We start from the raw sequence: 18,736 nt of genomic DNA, 5'->3' as shown, positions 1-18,736 counted from the left end.
TTCTTGCAAAATAAGCTATAATGTTTTTGCGCATATATTATGATAAATTCATCTTTCGAAGTGAAAAATAATAACGTTTGATATTTAGTAACAATGAAACCTTTAGAACCTGACTAAAGGTTTTATCTCTTTATAAGGTTTAGAATTACCGATGATCTGATTTTGATTTTTTGTTGTTGTTTTTTTTAAATTTTGCTCAAAGCTACACGAAGGCTATCTGTGCTAGCCGTCCCTAATTTAGCAGTGTAAGACCAGAGGGAAGGCAGCTAGTCATCACCGTTCACCGCTATCTCTTGGGCTACTTTTATTAACTAATAGTGGGGCTATGTTTAATGTAACGAATATTCGAACCCAGGACCCTCAGATTACAAGTCGAGCGCCCTAAGTACCTGGTCATGCCGAGCCATATCTGATTTTGAAAGCCCGTCTAAGACATTATTTCCGAAGAACTTGTCTTTGTTATTGAAAAATTATACTTTATGCTACTAGGTGGGCACTTCGTTACATAATAATGCGTTTTTATTTTTCTTTCTAGCAGCAGAAACGTATCAGGTAAATCATCTTGATACTTATGTTTATAAGTGATTTGCTTGTTACTGGTTTGGTGGCGGTGTTTTTATTTCTTTGGTCTTCTGGTCTTTTGTCATCAAGCTTACAGCCGTGTGTAGCGTCTTGAATTTGTTTATTGTTCTCCGATACGTCATAATTTCCTAAATTTTCTGTAGCTAGAATAAATTGTACACACAAGACTAATAATATATTGTTATTATTATTACTCTACGTCGATGAAAGGTTAAGAGAAAACAATGTGACAGAAAAAAAATACGATTACTAACTAACATTTTGACCAGCTTTTCATCTAGTAACAACATATTAAATATTCTGTTCTGTTTTGTTTTCAAATCATTTCGTGTAGGTTTGTGTATTTTATTACAGCAAAACCACATTGGGCTATCTGCTGTGTCCACTGAGGGAGCTCGGACCCCTATAAATCCGAAAATCAATAATATTGTTCTTTAGCACAATGACACAGCTTATTTACAACTTGGAGCTGATGTGTCCTAGTCGTTAACGTGTTCTAACTGTAAGCCAAGGGTTCGCAACTCGTTACCGAAAATGGCCTGTACTTATAAGAATAATGATCAAATCCCATTTTTCGGTCAGCCAAAGGTTGTCGAAAGGGGGAGTGCTGTCAGTCAGCTGCATTCTTTCTAGTGTTTTTAGTTTGATTAGGGGTTGCCATTTTTAACAACTAATTTTACCTTGAATACTTTTAAAAATTTTATCCCCAGTCGAACTGTGAAGTTCGAAAAGTTAATCAAAAAATTTAAAACGGATTTCTAACGTTAATTAATTTTATTAACAATACTTTGAATGATTAATTGAAAAGTTGCAAAGCTCAAAGTTAATAACAAGTTACGCAATTTCCAAAATTCCTAATTAAAATGTCCTTGGTTAAACAACCTTAAGTCATAAACTGGATACCCTTGAACCCCCCCAAAAATAGTTTAATAATAAATTTGGAAGAACTGTTTTCTTTAAGATACCCGATCTTTGTTTATAATGAAGTTAATAGTATGGTTGTTTTGTGGTTATTTTAAAGTCGAACATAAAATTTTGTAAACGCATTTCACAAACAAAGATATTTTGACATTAATATGAAACCACAAAATTTATGCTAAGCAGAAGATACTGTTTTACTAAATCAGAGTTTCCATACCTCCAGCAATCGTACATTTAAGGTGTTTAAAACAACAAGAAACAAAGACAATAACTCTACAAAGTTCGAAAACGCATTTCCTCCACCAGATCTCAACTGACTCATTCTTTCTCCATCACGATAGTGACCATCCCATCAACGCTGAAGTTACTGGCTTAGCTTATATGTACAGTGCCCATTTGTCTGTAAAATTGAAATATATATACATATATATATCACAGTAGTGAAGGGTACTATGTAGCCACCTGTGAGTCAGCCAGTCATGAGGCGGAGCCCTGTTGTGTGCTCTCCAACCCTTGCTCTCCCTTCCAGTCGGTCTTTCTCCTTCTTCTGCTCTGCATGCGTTGACGCCCAACCGCTGCAATAACGTTCTTTAGAGTAGGAAGCGTTGCTTCCCGCAGTTTCAAAGTTTTCACTGTGAGCTCTCGCGGATAAAGTGAAGCAAGATTTGAGGGGTGGGCTCTAACGTTGGTGTCGAAGAAAGGCCGGAACTGTACGTTCACCAACAAGGTCGTCTACAGCAGAATGGCAATACATTTTGACGGATATAAGTTTCTAGGCGACGAGATGACAGCCGGGTTAAATAGAGTAACAACGGCGGGTCTTCAAGTGTAGTGAATCAAGTCTCAAGAACACATGATAAAAATCTAACTCTTGTTAGCCGTAAAGATTGAATTGTACTATACGATGCAATCCCAGATCTATTCTACTATTAGTTGAAACACTAACTTACCTCGTATAGTGGGCCGAGAAAGAATATTGTTCCTGGATTATTTAATTATTTATTGACTGGTCCATTTTTTAATTTAATATTTAACAATTTTCTTTTGTACTGGAGCACCTGTACAAGTACCTAACTCTGGCGTTCTTTCCATTTTTCATGGGCCCTTTGCAGCCCTTTTGTGCCACGCCGCCGATGGAGCAAGTTCGTGAGTTGATGAATCACTGTTCGGTGCCATCCACGTCCGATGCCACGGCTACTAATGTTCCTGGGCAAGGCCCAGGCCCTGGCGGGGCTCCTCCGGTTCCCGTAGGGTGTCCAGGGAATCGCATGCTCTCACGCAACGTAAACGGCACAAGTAAGTGTGAAGTTTTCATGTGAACTTCCATCTACATCTTCTCTTACTTGTAAACACCTTGAGAGTGAAGCTGGTGTTCTTTTTTTTAAATATAATTAGGGAAATGTTTCTTTTTTAAGTACTTCTACAAAGAGCTTTTTGTTCTTTTCTATATAATGACATGCACGCGCCTTAAATACAAAGGAAACGCTATCCATACGAACAAAAGTAATAATTATGTATTTAGAAATATCCCTTAATAAGACAAAACTAGGCATTCAGTGTATCAGCTGTTCTTCAGGATTGGCCCTAAAATACTATATTTTATTTGCTAAATCAATCGTGACACTGTTTATTATATCCTCAATAATAGCAAAACTTAAAAGCAGTCAAATGAAGGATATCTCTCTAACGTAAATGGAGTTAATTAGAATTAGGTTTAGATTCTTACAAATACAAAATTCTTATATAAAAAACGTACATACAAGAATAAAATTCCTTTTCAACGACTATTCGAAGTTTTTATCTTGTTGAATTTGCTAGTCTTAAACTAGAATCCCGCAGCGAGTTTTTATAAGCGTTTTTCTCTCGTGAAATACATTTCAATTTGTACCGCGTGCTTGTCGTTTTTTTTATACGAGTTGCTTTTTCCTTACAAAATCGAAGTTTCACGTCATTCTTACACAGATTACAGTGAGTCTCGCAACTGGTATTTCAAATGGATTGTTATCCACACCAGTGTAGCAGGTCTGCTACAAATCTCAACACTGTTAGCATTATTATTCCATAGTGTATTCGGCATAACTCCGAGTTCTGACGATGTTTTAGTATAAGCAAACACAAGTCTTTACTTCGCGCAAGGGCTATCTGCACTATATTTTAAACTGATAGTACACACACCTTGAATTGATAAAGTGGGTGAAAGGCTGCTGTTGAAGAGTGTCCACCGCCAATTAACTCTTGAACTACCCTGTAATCGAGAAGCAGAATTTGACTTTCTCTCGTACAACCCATCCACGACTCCAAAATGCGGATCGCGTTAATGTAACCACGGGACAAGGAACGCAGACAGTGGGATCCATTTTCATGCACTACATTGAAAAATGTATGATCTCAAATTCTGTCCAAATCAACGTCTTAATAAATAAGAAGTAACCCTGATAAACTTCTTCATTACATAAATGGAAGCCAACCAATTCATTGTTGATGTTTCAAAAGTAACAGAACTGTTTAACGTCATTCATATGGCATTTAGGACGTACCTGATAGGCTACAAAAATAACAATGTAATTATTTTTAAGCTCGTCAAAGTGTAAAATAATAATTACATAATTATAATGTACGTAAAAGAATGCTTTTAGTGTTCTATCAACAGTTTTGTTATGTTAAACTTCTAACATACATTATGTGTCTTGTTAATTCTCAGTACAGTTGGTTTTGTGCTGTAATTGTTGTTCATATGTTATTAAGGTGTATGTTTGTTGTTTAGGTGTAAGTTATTTGAATAAAGTTATTTATTTCTTTGCTAGTTGTTTTTCTCCACTATACGTCTGTTACGTTTTTTTAAGTCCAGTTTTAAACATTCTTGTGAGAGTGCTGATTGATTCTTGTTAAAAAGGTGTACAGAAAAAGGTATCAGAATGTGCAACGAATAATGAAAACTTCTTGTAACACATTGTGTGTGTGTGTGTATACATAGAGTTGTTAAATTAAATTTCATCGAACTTTGATCCAACGAAAACGGTTTACCAGATTGTTATCATATATCTACTTCTTTATTTCTAAAATAACATTATACGACTAAAGTGTTAAAAAAGTTTGTTTTTTTCTTCTCTTTCTAGCTTTACTTTATTGTAGATTTTTGTTTGTTTTAGGCAGACCAATAAAATTCCACTTTCTCTAAGACACCTAATTCTGTCTATTCCTAGCAGTGTTTGTATTTCGTAAAGCACGAGGGTGACTCGAAACAATATCACTTTGATACAGGTTTTAGCTTCACAGCATAAAAGAATGTTTGTTTGTTTTAGCACAAAGCAACACATTAGGTCACCTGCGCTCTGTCCACTAAGGGGAATCGAGCCCGAGATTTTAAGGTTATAAATCCGTAATCTCATTCCTGGCTCACTGGGGGGAAGAAAAAAAAAAGCAAAACCTGAGAAAACTAAGTAAGTATTCTGTTAGTTTATCGATATCGACGTTAGAAAACATCAGTTTGTTGTTCTAAGTCTCTTGAAATAGGCGTGACTTTTAGCCATGTTTATAGAGTTGATGTCTATTAACCACTGCTAATGATGACTTCATGCTGAAGTCTTACCTTGAAGTAACGCATGTGACTCATGCCTTTGTGACGCAATACATACGTCACTTCTAAACCTATATGCATATGTTCTAGTACAGTTTAGCTCGTTTCATTACCTGTTTTGTTGTTACTGTAGTGTTGCCATTGGCCCAATAATTATGCCTTCCATAAGCACGGTTCAGGTTTGTTTTCGTGACCAATAAGCATAGTCTTGGTTTGTTTTCATTGTTTATGAAGATGATCAAGGCTTGTTTTTGACTCGTGCTTGACTTAGGTTTGTCTTCATGACCCATAAGTGGTGGTTTAAGTTTGTTTTTATAACCTATGAGCGTGGTTTAGGTTAATCTGTGTGAACCCTGAAGGTGGTTTAGGACTGTCTTCAAGGTCAATAAGCGTCGTTTAAATTTGTGTTCATGACCCATGAAAGTAATTTAGGGTTTATCTTTGTGATTTTCCTGGTCCAGTATGTGTACAAAATCACTTTTATAATGTTGTGGCTAAATTTTGGTTCTAAACTCTTGTCAAAACGTTTAACAAGTTTATCCATATCGTAAAAGACACAATGTACCTAAATATATATATATATATATATTATGGTATATTGTGCCCACGTTTCTAAAACAACACAAATCTTTACGGACCTCAGAAGAAAAAGTTTTAATTAATTATAATGTATTTAGTTATGTTATCGATATGGATTATTGGCTATATTAGATCCGTTTGAATTTCAAATGTGTTGGGTATTTCATAATCTTCCATAGTTCTAGACACTATGGTTAGACTTTGGACTGTGACCATCGGGAGGTTAAGATTTTTAATACATATGTAAATTCAACGCTTGAAAAATACTGGTATAATATTACGTTGTAGAGGAAATGGTTTTAATATGAAAAATGAAAAGATTACGTATATATTTTTTCCGATGATTTGGGTCGCATATTAATTACAAATATAGATTTTAGTGTTTTGAAGCATTCAACCTGTAATACTACCAGCAAATTCAAAAGAAGATAAGTATATATATATATATCTGGTATATTGTGTCAAGTTTATAAAATAACACAACTTCATATAAGCTCAAGTTGGAAAGGATACTTAATAAATTATTCATCCTCTTGAATCATGTTAATTATACAAGGCTAAAATAAGGGGTTCGATTCCTCTCAGTGGACTCAGCAGATAGTGCGATGTGGCTTTGTTTTAAGAAAACACACACACACACACACACACACACACATGCTAGTTATATGAGTTATTATCATTATTGTTTGTAAAAATCTGTTTGTTTTGCACAATGGACTGTCTGTATTGTGCCCACCGCAGGAATCAAACTATGAGTTTCACCGTTATAAGCTCTCAAACTTGCCACAGAAGGTGGTGACTTTGTAATGCGTGTCTTAAATTCCGTAGCAGGGTTAGAATTTTGCATTTCAACGTTTTAAGCCCATAAGCTAACCGCTAGGTCAGCGGAGATGGTTATATGTTTCAGACTCTGTATCAAAACTTCAAGGGCTATCTGTGCTAGCCGTCCCTAATTTAGCAGTGTAAGACTAGAGGGAAGGCAGCATCACCACCCACCGTCTTGGGCTTCAACTATTTGACCGTCAAGTTACACCCCACGGCTGGGAGGGCGAGCATTGCTAATTTCGAGTTTATAGTGTTTATCAAAACTTCCGCTGTTTCAACTATTGTAAGTTATTGCTAATTTCGAGTTTTAGTTATAAAGTGTAAGAAGTTTCAAGTTTCTTAGGTATTTCGCAGTCTTCGCTTACTCTAGAAACTATGGATTAAACGTAGGATTCTTTATATTAAAAAAAGTTCTTATCTATAAATTCAACGCTTGAAGAATAATGTTGTAAGATGAAATTTGAAAGAAAAGAGGTTTAATACGTAAAGGAAAGGTTTGGTTGTTTGTAAACACAAAACTACACTATCGAAATCCATGTTTTATCATTTAACTTTCATTCTTCAATATTTTCACCAAATGTTTAAATATTACAATGTCTCTACGTAATAACAATATCTTTCAGCTGCCAGTTGAAAGGCTTCAACTGGCTAAAAAGTTCTTACGCCGTTGTTGGAATGAACGAAATTTAAGGGTAGTTTTAGAATGCGTCAGGGTTTTTGGTTATCTCGTATTGTAAGATATAAGCGATCAGTTTAACTGTTAACATACGACAGGTTTGAAATCCTGACAGCGTGCGATCCATTTCTTCAAATTAACTCGTAGTTTTCATTTGACTTAAATTTATTGAAAACAAGTTAAACTACTACATTTATAGATAACAATTTGAAACCTAAGTTAATCGTTAGATTTAGACTATTTTTAAACCATACGTAGTTTTCTGATGTGTGCGATTTGAAAAAAAAAAACATCTTTTATGTAGCAAAGCCATATCGGGCTACCTGCTGAGCCCACCGAGGGGAATCGAACCCCTGATTATATCGTTGTAACTCCGTAGACTTACCGCTGTACTAGCGGGGGGCTGTATGTATGTTATAAAGATATAAAAATATAACCTGTCCCCATCTCTCACATGTATACACCAGTATTGTGCGTGAAAAGGCCGACCATGTTTTTTTTTTCTTCTATGGTTAGCATGCCGGACTGTAGTTGAGGTTCCTTCGGGTCATGGGTGCGTTATAGGAGTGACGTTCAAATCCCGTCCTTCGATTACAGTAGCCGAAGAGCTGTTAGGGAGCACTGTTGAATATAACTGCTTATTCTATAGTCTACCCCACCTACCGCCAACTCTTGGACTTATTCTTGCCTGACCCAATAATGGGATTTAACTGTTAGTTTTATAACGCACCTACGGTCTTAAGTCGGTTTTTGCGGCAATTTAACACAAACTATAAACCTTCAGATTTACAATTCGGTCCCACCAACATTTAGGCCACGCCCAGTTCATGTTATGAAGAACCAAGCGGACAGTTAAAATGTACTGAAACGTTTTGGCAGTTAGGCACCACCCCAACTGTGAAGAGGGTAGAAGTTATGGAAACTTTGGAAGTGGAGCTTGTTGTCAGTCTCCTTAATTGTGTTCTTTCGTGCACTGTCCATTCCAAACTTACAGAGCTAGCTTTGTTCGTATACACGTCTTCAGACGAAGCAGCTGCGAGTTCTTCCGTATATCAGGTTTCAGCTATAACTGTGGCTCTGTGTTTATATACGACATTTGACGAATCACCTGTTTAATGCGACCGTCTTTAATCAAGCGCTTTAATTAAACACCATAATAGGTAGTCTTCTAAGAGTAACATCGCAAAGTACTTGGCCAAAACAAATTCAGGGCCTTACTTAAACGTTGTTCGCTGTAACAGGAACTGAACTGGTTCCGCCCTCTTGCGAAAAAACATAAAACTATATATATATAGAAAACTTGAATAAAAAAGATTGACATACTAATGACATTGTTCAAATGTGTGTGGTAAGTATTGCATTACCATTTATGTAAATCGTGAAATCCCTATTAAAAACATGGTTTTACAATTTCGTTGTGTCACGTAAAATGTTTTGTCATTAACCCTACAGATTATCTGATTATTTGAACTCGAACTCGTAGTTAATGACAAATATCGCTGAAAATTTAGAAAATGAAAGCGTCTATCTGTCGATCTAATATATATGAGAGTGCGAGCGTATGTAATAACTTCTAACTTTCGTTTTACATCTTACAGAAATACTTTCTATTCCATCAATAAACTTAGTAACTTGTATGTTGTTTAAAACAAAGTCGTAGTAATACATCACTCAATAGAGGAAAGGATCTTTTTCCATACGAAGCTACAATATGAAGTGTTGAAATCAATTTACATGTATGTATAGTCTCCACGCGCAGTGTGACGTCATTTGATCGGTACAACATCGATTACGAGGTATTCGTTACTTTCCTTATATATTTATTGCAATGACTCGCACTATATAGGATTATCTTTACCCCCTGTTATTTTTTGTAACATTATTCAAAAGAGTATAAACTTGGAGGTCCGAGTTTTATTGACAGCTCGTACGTGACTATATTTGAGTGAAATACGTTTTCGAAGCTATATTGAAGTTTATAAAATATTTATGACTTGAATTACAATAAAAATATACGTTAGAAGAAGTAACACTTTCTCATACGTGCTTTTTTTTTAGGACTAAAATACTTTCTGTGTCTCTAATGCATGGTTTGTCATTGAATTAATGTATCCTCGGTTCAACGAATTCTTAAAGAAAGTTAAAATACTACTTTTCTGTTTTGTTGTCGTTTGGGAACGTAGATTAAATGAACAAATTTCTTATATTTATTTATTTCGAAATAAAAAAAGATTTTGAAGTAAGCAAAATTTCGTCATGATAAACAATGTTGTTCTATTTATCATTCTTACAATGTATGTGTAAATAAAAAAACGTTTACAGTTATTTTTTAAGTTTGGTGAAATTTTGTATGCTATTTGTCTTGGAATTAGACTCTTTATGAATTTTTTTTTCATTCAAGTAACGGTGAACTCAGCAGATAGCCCGATGTGGCTCTGCATTAAGAAAACACACACACACACACATACTCATTCAAATAACTTTGATAAAGGGAAGGTTAATATTTATTTTATAACGAAAGAGCAAAATTCGCCTACCCTGCTGGTTCAGCTATAAACTAGAGGACTTAAAATTTGGGTTTCTAGTCCTGCAGTGGAAACAGTACGAATAACCTGCTGTGTAGCTTTGTGCCTAACCACAAACTACCTGGGGATTCTAAATAAGTTCATTGGTTTGAATTTCGCGCAAAACTACACGAGAGCTATCTGTGCTAGCCGTCCCTAATTTAGCAGTGTAAGACTAGAGGGAAGGCAGCTAGACATCACCACCCACCGCCAAGTTCTAGGCTACTCTTTTACCAAAGAACAGTGGGATTGACCGTCACATTATAACGCCCCCTACGGCTGAAAGGGCGGGCATGTTTGGTGTGATACATATCCGAATACGAGTCGAGTGCCTTAACCATCTGGCCATGCCGGGCCGAACAAGTTCATATCAGCAAAACATTGTTGTTGTAAGTTTAAGTTTTTTTTATATAAAAAACGACAAAACAGTTTTAATATGAAACTATTTAATGAAAGAACGAGTCGAAAATGTTAAACTAAAAAGATTTCGTTCCGAGTAAAATTCGGTCATAAAATATGTAATTGTTTATACATATTTGTTACGTAAGTTTCTGACAAATATTTATCACTTCAAATATAAATGACAAGGAAGGTTGTTTAATTTTAAGGACAAAAGATTAAGTCGAACTTAAAGCGTTCAGGACCAGACGTGAAAAGAAAAGCCAGTGTTAACATTTTTTCCCGAGTTCCTTGTACATTCCTTTTAACAAGTGCCATTGTAAATTAGTGTGTCTATTGATGTGGTGTGTTTTCTTATAGCAAAGCCACATAGGGCTATTTACTGAGTCCATCGAGGGGAATCGATCCCCTGATTTTAGCGTTGTAAATCCGTAGACTTACCGCTGTACCAGCGGGGGGGACATTAAAATAAACGTTATAATAGCCCGACATTCCCAAGTACTAAACAGGCCCGACGTTGCTTACCTTGGGGCATCGGACGAGAACCGGCTCATTAATGTTATGTAATATTGCTTTGCGTATTCGGTATATGAAATTTTCATGTTGATAAACATCAAATAAAATTGTTGACCGCAACTAAGCATAAAGGTACACAATGGGCTATCTGTGCTCTGCCCATCACGGGTGTCGAAACCCGGTTTCTAGCGGTGTGATTCTGCAGACATACTACTGTGCCACAGGGGGCGCAAATTATTGAAAACAAAACAAAACGGAGATGGATTTTTTAAAAGTGTAATTACAATCTAAGGAAATAAATTTTATCCGGAGCTTTCCGGGAATATTTCTCACTTTTGTTCTTGTAATTTACTCTAAACTTCAAACCTGACAACATAAAAATCACTTTAAGTATAATAATGTCAGATATAACTTATTAAAAATACCGAACTTCATGATAAAATTACCTTATTGTGCATTTAAAGATTAGTGTTAGGTAATTGTTTAGGTTTTGTAGTTAGCTTGAACATAAACGCGTTGAATTACACTTTGTGAACGAAGTTGAGTATCTTGACAGACTCGAAACGGTTGAACGTTGTGCCCCTCAGCGTTTTGATTCTCTTTTTTTTTTTCAGAAGAGATTCGATGCTGGTGATAACGCTTGTTACAGGAACGTGAAATTTAACACGTACACTTGTCGAATGTAATGTATCTTTTAGTTCAAGTGATATGTCAAATATGACAGCAGCATTAGTTTGGCAAAAAAATAATTAAAAAGGACAGACGTGTGTGTCACTAGATAAATCACAGTGAAACTGAAAACGTTTGAGATAAGAAGGAAAAACAGTCGACTAAATTAGTATTGGAACAAAATATTTGTTTTAGAAAAAAAACAAAAACGAAACGCTTTTATTGGAAAAAGTCGTAGAGCTTTCAAAAGCAAACCTTTAGCTCTTATTTTAGGAACAAAACTGTAGCGCTTTTATGGGAAAAAGTCGTAGAGCTTTTAAAAGCAAACCTCTAGCTCTTATTTTAGGAACAAAACTGTAGCGCTTTTATGAGAAAAAGTCGTAGAGCTTTTAAAAGCAACACTCTAGCCCTTATTTTAGGAACAAAACTGTAGCGCTTTTATAGGAAAAAGTCGGAGAGTTTTTAAAAACAAAACTGTATGCTTTTTAAGGAAAAGGCATAGCGCTTTTTTGGAGACAAAATTATAGTCATTTTGTTTAGGAACAAAACTGTAGTCCTTTTATAGGAACAAAACCATAGTGCTTTTTCTGCTCAGTACCTCAAAGTTTTAAACAAAACAATTATTAGAAATTAATATTGTCAAAAATATATCAAATATAAAATTCTATGTGTTGTATAAGACACGAGAGCTGAAACACTTAACGGTTATATCTAAAATCTCTCTTTCGATATACATTTACAAAAGTTATAACAAAGTTAATAACAGAGGTGTGAACGTATGTATGTATACTTTGTTTTCTGGGAATGCAGTTGTTCACAATTTCCCACAACATGCGCTTTTAATATATTTTTACCTCAGCTGGTGTTTGAGGTATGGCATGGCTTGCTGATTATGGTGCACGACTCGCAATTTTAAGGTTGCGGGATCGAAACCGATCACCGAATACGATCACGATAGCAGCTGCGGGGGGGGGGGATTACAGTGTAACACTCAATCACACAACTTGTTGGTAAAGATAGCCCAAAAGTTGTTAGTGGGTGCTGTCAACTAGCTGCCTTCCATTCATCATAGTGTCTCAAAATTTGGGAAAAGTTGCGCAGTTACCCCTTAAGTAGCTTTGTAGGAAATGCAACAAACCCTATATTGTGTGTTGTTGTTGTGTTGAATTAAGCACAAAGCTACACAATGGGCTATCTGTGCTCTGCCCGCTACGGGTATCAAAACCCGGTTTTTAGCGTTGTAAGTCTGCAGACATACCGCTGAGCCACTGAGGGGGGGGGGGGCGTGTGAGTTTATGTATATTTTAGAGAAAATTAATGCTGATAGAGTTAAGTAAATAAAATCAAAAGGAAAGACTGCGTTAAAAACAGCAAATCCAAACCTCTGACTAACTATATTAGTTTGTTATAACCAAACAGAAGCTGAAACAAAATAAATTAAACAAAACACGCTGCACTAGTTTAAAGGATCCCACACATAGTCGTTTAATGTACCCTCGTTCCTAGTTGTTCATCTGTAGTCAACTGCAGTTTCTACTTTAAAAAATTCAAAACTTAAATAAATAACCCTAAAGAGTAACTAACTGCCTTCCCACATCTGTCTGCAGAGAGCGAAAGGCAATAGGAGGTAAGACGTTGTGGTGTAAGCACCCATATCTACAGTCTTTACTTAATAGATTAGATATACTGATTAGCAATAACTGTAAATTGTGAATGGTAAATAATGATGAAATTGATTCAAAACTCCATAGACACTTTGTGCTTGTTTTTTTCTTTCCTATCTAGTCTGATGTGATTACAAATACACCTCAGGACTTACCAGTGGTGCTTTATCTGCATTGTTTGACCCTTGGTTTTTATTATCACTTACAACAGGTCCTCAGGTTGGTCAGCGGTTAGTTTACTGACTTACAATATTAAGATCCAGGGTTCGATTCTAAAACAAACGCGTTAATAAACTTTATGGGTTACTGTGGCCTGTATTTTCACACAATATATTTTTTGTACGTTCCGCCACAGGGTTTCGCGGTGTTTTTGGTTTACTATTCATACTAAATAATTCATTTTATTTCTCTCTCTTTTACTAAAGCACCATCTTTAAGTATTTAGGCTTCCTAGTGATACTTATTTTTATTGTTTTCTCATAAAGACAAATATTGTTTGCTTGTTTGTTTTGAATTTTGCACAAAGCTACACTAGAGCTATCTGCGCGAGCCATCCCTAATTTAGCAGTGTAAGTTAGTCATCACCATCCACTGTAAACTCTTGAGATACACATTTACCAACGAATTATGGGATTGACCGTCACATGTTTACGCCTCCACGGTTGAAAGGGTGAACATGTTTGGTGTGACGGAGATTCGAACCTGCGACCCTCATATTACGAGTCGAGTGTCTTAACCACCTGGCCATGCCAGGTAGACAAATATTGTCTAAATAGTCTGTGAGCCTTCACGACAAGTGTTTTAGATAGGAAGGTTTTTACAACAGAGGTTTACACAAAGAATAAACGCCATCAGTTTGATACATTGTTTGTGGGTAAAAAACAAACAAACTTGTTCAGGTTTGAACTCAGGAAAACGAAACAGCCATTGTATAGGGAAACAAAACTTGCTGAAGGATCACACCAACAAAATGAAACGACTAGTGTACAGGGAAACAAAATTTGCTGAGGGATTAAATGCAGCGAAACGAAATTACCGTGTATAGGGAAACAAAACTTGCTGAGGGATCACACCAACAAAACGAAACGACCAGTGTACAGGGAAACAAAATTTGCTGAGGGATTAAATGCAGCGAAACGAAACGACCACTGTATAGGGAAACAAAACTTGCTGAGGGATCACACCAACAAAACGAAACGACCAGTGTATAGGGAAACAAAGCTCGCTGAGGGATCACACCACACAAAACGAAACGACCAGTGTACAGGGAAACAAAATTTGCTGAGGGATTAAATGCAGCGAAACGAAATTACCGTGTATAGGGAAACAAAACTTGCTGAGGGATCACATCAACAAAACGAAACGACCAGTGTACAGGGAAACAAAATTTGCTGAGGGATTAAATGCCGCGAAACGAAACGACCACTGTATAGGGAAACAAAACTTGCTGAGGGATCACACCAACAAAACGAAACGACCAGTGTATAGGGAAACAAAGCTCGCTGAGGGATCACACCACACAAAACGAAACGACCAGTGTACAGGGAAACAAAATTTGCTGAGGGATTAAATGCAGCGAAACGAAATTACCGTGTATAGGGAAACAAAACATGCTGAGAGATCAAACCCAACAAAATGAAACGAACAGTATGTGAAAACAAGTTTTTGTCAACCACCAAAACGTTAGTAAAAAACGGAGTTTTTGTTCCCCATACTTAGGACTCAGTCAAAACTATTTTTTTATAAATATTTAGAAAATGAACTTTGGCAAAAGTCCAACTTATGTTTGCATTACTTGATTTAACGGCTAATGACGTTATCAACTTACCACAGACTTTTCTCAAAAGCACTTCCTCATGCACGCACGTGTTGCCTGCCCTCACTGTATCTGCTGCTCGTAGTTTATCTGTTGCTGTCGATATTTTACTAATTTCGTGTAAGGAAGTGCCCTCTTAGACAATGCACTCGAAAGATTCTATTGATTATAAGCTTAGTTAGACAAATACAAACACTAACTCATTATTATTTCTTAATATTCAGCGTTCGTCCTTTTTATATTTTCTGTGTGAAGAACGTAATATTCACGAGCTTGTAAAATTAATCAAGCCTGTAACATGAATACAAGCGACGTGGTCAAACCTTGACAACACAGAAATGGCGGATGATGTCTATGAATTAACTCTCAATATTGGAAGATATCAAGGTTTGATTTTCTTTTTAAGAAGGCATATCATTACACTTGTCTTAGATTTCTCAGTATACATTTGATGCGACAACACCGATTTCTCTGTGTTATTTTACTAAAATAAATACACGAGTTTTCGTCAAGATATGGTCTACGATAACCAAAAATACAGTTAACCCTAAAGTGTTAGAAGAAATATATATGTATTTCACACTAGGAGACTGTAATAAGACCTTTTGGTTCATAAAGTGTTTCTTTAGAACCGGATAGGCTATAAATACTACAAACACTGCAACATAGAAGGCTTGGTAATTGTGTTAAAATTTGTCTTTATGACAAGTTAATTGTCTTAGCACGTTTTGAGAATAGGTGATTGTGTTTACGGTATTTAAAATAATTCTGTCAGGGGTTATGTTCTTCTTTTGTTAGAAGTCTTGTCTTCTTTGACACCAGTCAGTTACGTTTATGAAACTTAGAGTGTGTGTTTTCTTATAGCAAAGCCACATGGGCTATCTGCTGAACCCACCGACGGGAATCGAACCCTTGATTTTAGCGTTGTAAATTGGGAGACATACCGCTGTACCAGCGGGGAGGAAAACTTAGAGTCATTTTTCAGAGATGGTTATAGTTATTTTAATATCTAGCCTTTTATGTGTTTTACTTCACTCTCTCGTTTACGTACGTAACATTGTTTTCGAGCTTTTTAGAGTCGCGTTTGAGGTATAACAGACATGTTAGTTGTGTTTAGGGTGCTTTAACACTTTTCAACACCATTTTCTTCTATGTACTTGCTTGTATTTAAGTTTTCTTTGAGATATTTTATATAGCTTTATGACATTTTAAATATTTCGTCCTATTTCACATCTTTTTGTAAGACTCGTTTACACTACTTAAAGTCTTTCTGCGAGACTATTTGTTGCACTTGAATATTTATAGTGTATTTGAAACTCATTAATTATATTTATGGTTGTATTGAAAACATTTCTTTTAGTCTTGGGATTCTGGTTATGGTTGCGTTTCAAGTATTTTCTTGAAATTAGCTATTTTTGTTTATAGTTCTTTCAAGTTTTTGTTTTTTCGAGATCATATAATCTGTTTATGGCCATATTTCAACTCATCTCTTGAGACCATATAATCTGTTTATGGCCATATTTCAACTAATCTCTTGTGACCATATAATCTGTTTATGGCCATATTTCAACTCATCTCTTGAGACAATATAATCTGTTTATGGTTGTATTTTTAGTTTTTTCTTGAAACCGGGTAGTCTGTTCATGGTTACAATTCAAGTCTTTACATCATTTGTTAAAGCATGTTTTAAATCAGTACGTTAAGAAACAGTGTAATTTAGTTAATGATGCGTCACAAAAGAGATTACGTCATTTTCCTTGTTTTGTTTAGAGTTGAACGTCACAGGCCAGAAAATACGAATGAAAATATTTTAAATCTCGCTTCATTTTGCACAAGTTTGCTGTAAAGGGTTGATTCACAAAACCTGCTTTGATGTCACACGTTACAAATCTTTCATTTTTCAAGAAAAAAATCTTCAGGATGTGACCTGTGGTACAGGTGGTCACAATCAATGTTGTTTACGCTCTAATCACGACGACTTTACTTAGATCATTCTGTGTTACTATGACACATCAGTATTATTATTACCTAAGTGTATACAACAACGTAAAGTTAGTCTCTGTGTGTGACAAACCAATAGTTATTTTTAATCTACAATCATACAACAATATAAGGTCAATATCTCTTTGAACATGACTCTAAGAAACCATGTAACTGAATAAAACAATGTAACGTCAGTCTCTCCAAGTTTAAATTCACACAACATTAAAAACACGTACCTATTATCTTAATGCCCTGTTAGCTATGATTAAAAACTATTAAAACACTTATCTTCGTAATTAAAACCCACGTGTTAAAAAAAACAACACAAACGTTACCTAGGTAACCAACTCAAAGTCTTTTGCTATTGTTACTTCATAACTTGCAATAAAAAACACTTTTTTACTTATTGATTACCGTACAACATTTGTTATCTTATCTGAAACTACTTCCAACATTTACTGAAAGGAAAACGAAACATTTTTAGTGTAATACAGTATTGATCGATGGTAAGAAAGAGCCGAGTCAGGATTAAAACAAGAGTTGTCGGTGGGTATTTGTCTTTCTCTCTCTCTCTTTCTCTTTAACCTATTAGCGGAAAATTAGGGACTACTAGCTCATGTCAGCCATTGAGTGGTTTTACACGAATATCCGAAAACAAACAAGACTTGAAACTAAGCGTAACAGTTTTATACGAACGTATACCAGTCAAAATAGATCAAAAGATTGTGATATGTCTTTATTAACTTCCTTAGCCCTGCATGGTCAGGTGGTTAAGGCGTTCGACTCGTAATCTGAGGGGCGCGGGTTCGAATCCTCGTCGCATCAAACATGCTCGCCCCTTTTAGGCGTGGGGGTAATAATGTGACGATCAATCCCATTGTGCGTTGGTAAAAGAGTAGACCAAGAGTTGGCGGTGGGTGGTGATGACTAGCTACCTTCCCTCTAGTCTTATACTGCTAAGTTAGGGACGGATAGATACATAATGGACTATCTGTGTACTGCCCATCACGGGATCAAAACCCGGTTTCTAGCGTTATAAGTCAGTAGACATCCCGCTGTGCCATTGGGGGGCTTAAATAATATACGGTCGTCTGAATGTGTTTTGTTGTAGCAAAGCCATGTCGGGGCTATCGAGTTGAATCGAACCCCTGATTTTAACGTTGTAAATCCGAATACTTACGTTTGTGTCATCGGGTGTATATTAATCCTTTTTGTATTTTTTTTTAATTTCATGCAATGTCACTCAATGGCTATCTGCACTAGCCGTCCCTAATTATCAGTGTAAGATCAGAGGGTAGGCAGCTGGTCATCACCACCCACTGTCAACTCTTGAGCTACTCTTTTATCAACAAACAGTGGGATTGACCGTCACATTATAACACACCCAAGGCTGAAAGGGCGAGCATGTTTGATGCGACAGGGATTCGAACCCTGAATATAAGATTTATTAGCAGATTTTTTAAAATAACAAATTTTTACTCTTCTTCTTGGTCTATTAAAATATTTATAATGCAGGCAATACATAAGAATGAAGCTGTCGTTGTTTGTTATGAAGCGGTGTGAAAAATCTGACAGTGACAGGTACAAATACTTTTTAGTAGCTTAATAAATATTCTCAACTGCTAAGTTGTTTTTTTGCTCATTTGATTTTACGTAATATTAACTCACATCAACTCTATTTCATGTACATTACGCCCTCTACCGAAAGCATAAATATATAACTTCTTGTCGCTTAAATAAATAACAGTTTGTTAGATAAACGTTTCCTCGACTTTTAACGTTGTCAGTTAGGTTTATTAGGCCTATCAACTGAAACAAATCCTCCGGTATTGAGCGGAAGACATGGTTAACACCAAACAAAGCGTAGAAGAAAGTCCATTATTAACCTAACTTTCTGAAGACGCGTCAATAGCAAAACGATCAAAGTTAAAGCTGCTATAAGACTTATGGTGAGATAGCTTCAGA

The 18,736-nt window shown here is 35.9% G+C and overlaps 1 protein-coding gene across 1 annotated transcript in view; it reads left to right on the top strand.

Moving 5' to 3' along the window:
- Positions 1-18,736, top strand: part of LOC143225002 (NGFI-A-binding protein 1-like) — a 154,364-nt gene that overhangs the window by 22,204 nt on the left and 113,424 nt on the right. Inside the window, 1 exon segment of the mRNA XM_076453611.1 lies at positions 2,616-2,799. Within this exon segment, the coding sequence (XP_076309726.1) occupies positions 2,637-2,799 (163 nt within the window). The 5' untranslated portion in view covers positions 2,616-2,636.

Source organism: Tachypleus tridentatus, chromosome 9 (assembly GCF_004210375.1).
Source record: "Tachypleus tridentatus isolate NWPU-2018 chromosome 9, ASM421037v1, whole genome shotgun sequence".
Classification (NCBI taxonomy): domain Eukaryota; kingdom Metazoa; phylum Arthropoda; class Merostomata; order Xiphosura; family Limulidae; genus Tachypleus; species Tachypleus tridentatus.
Note: the sequence above shows the minus strand (reverse complement) of the source record. Positions and strands in the feature narration are given on the sequence as shown.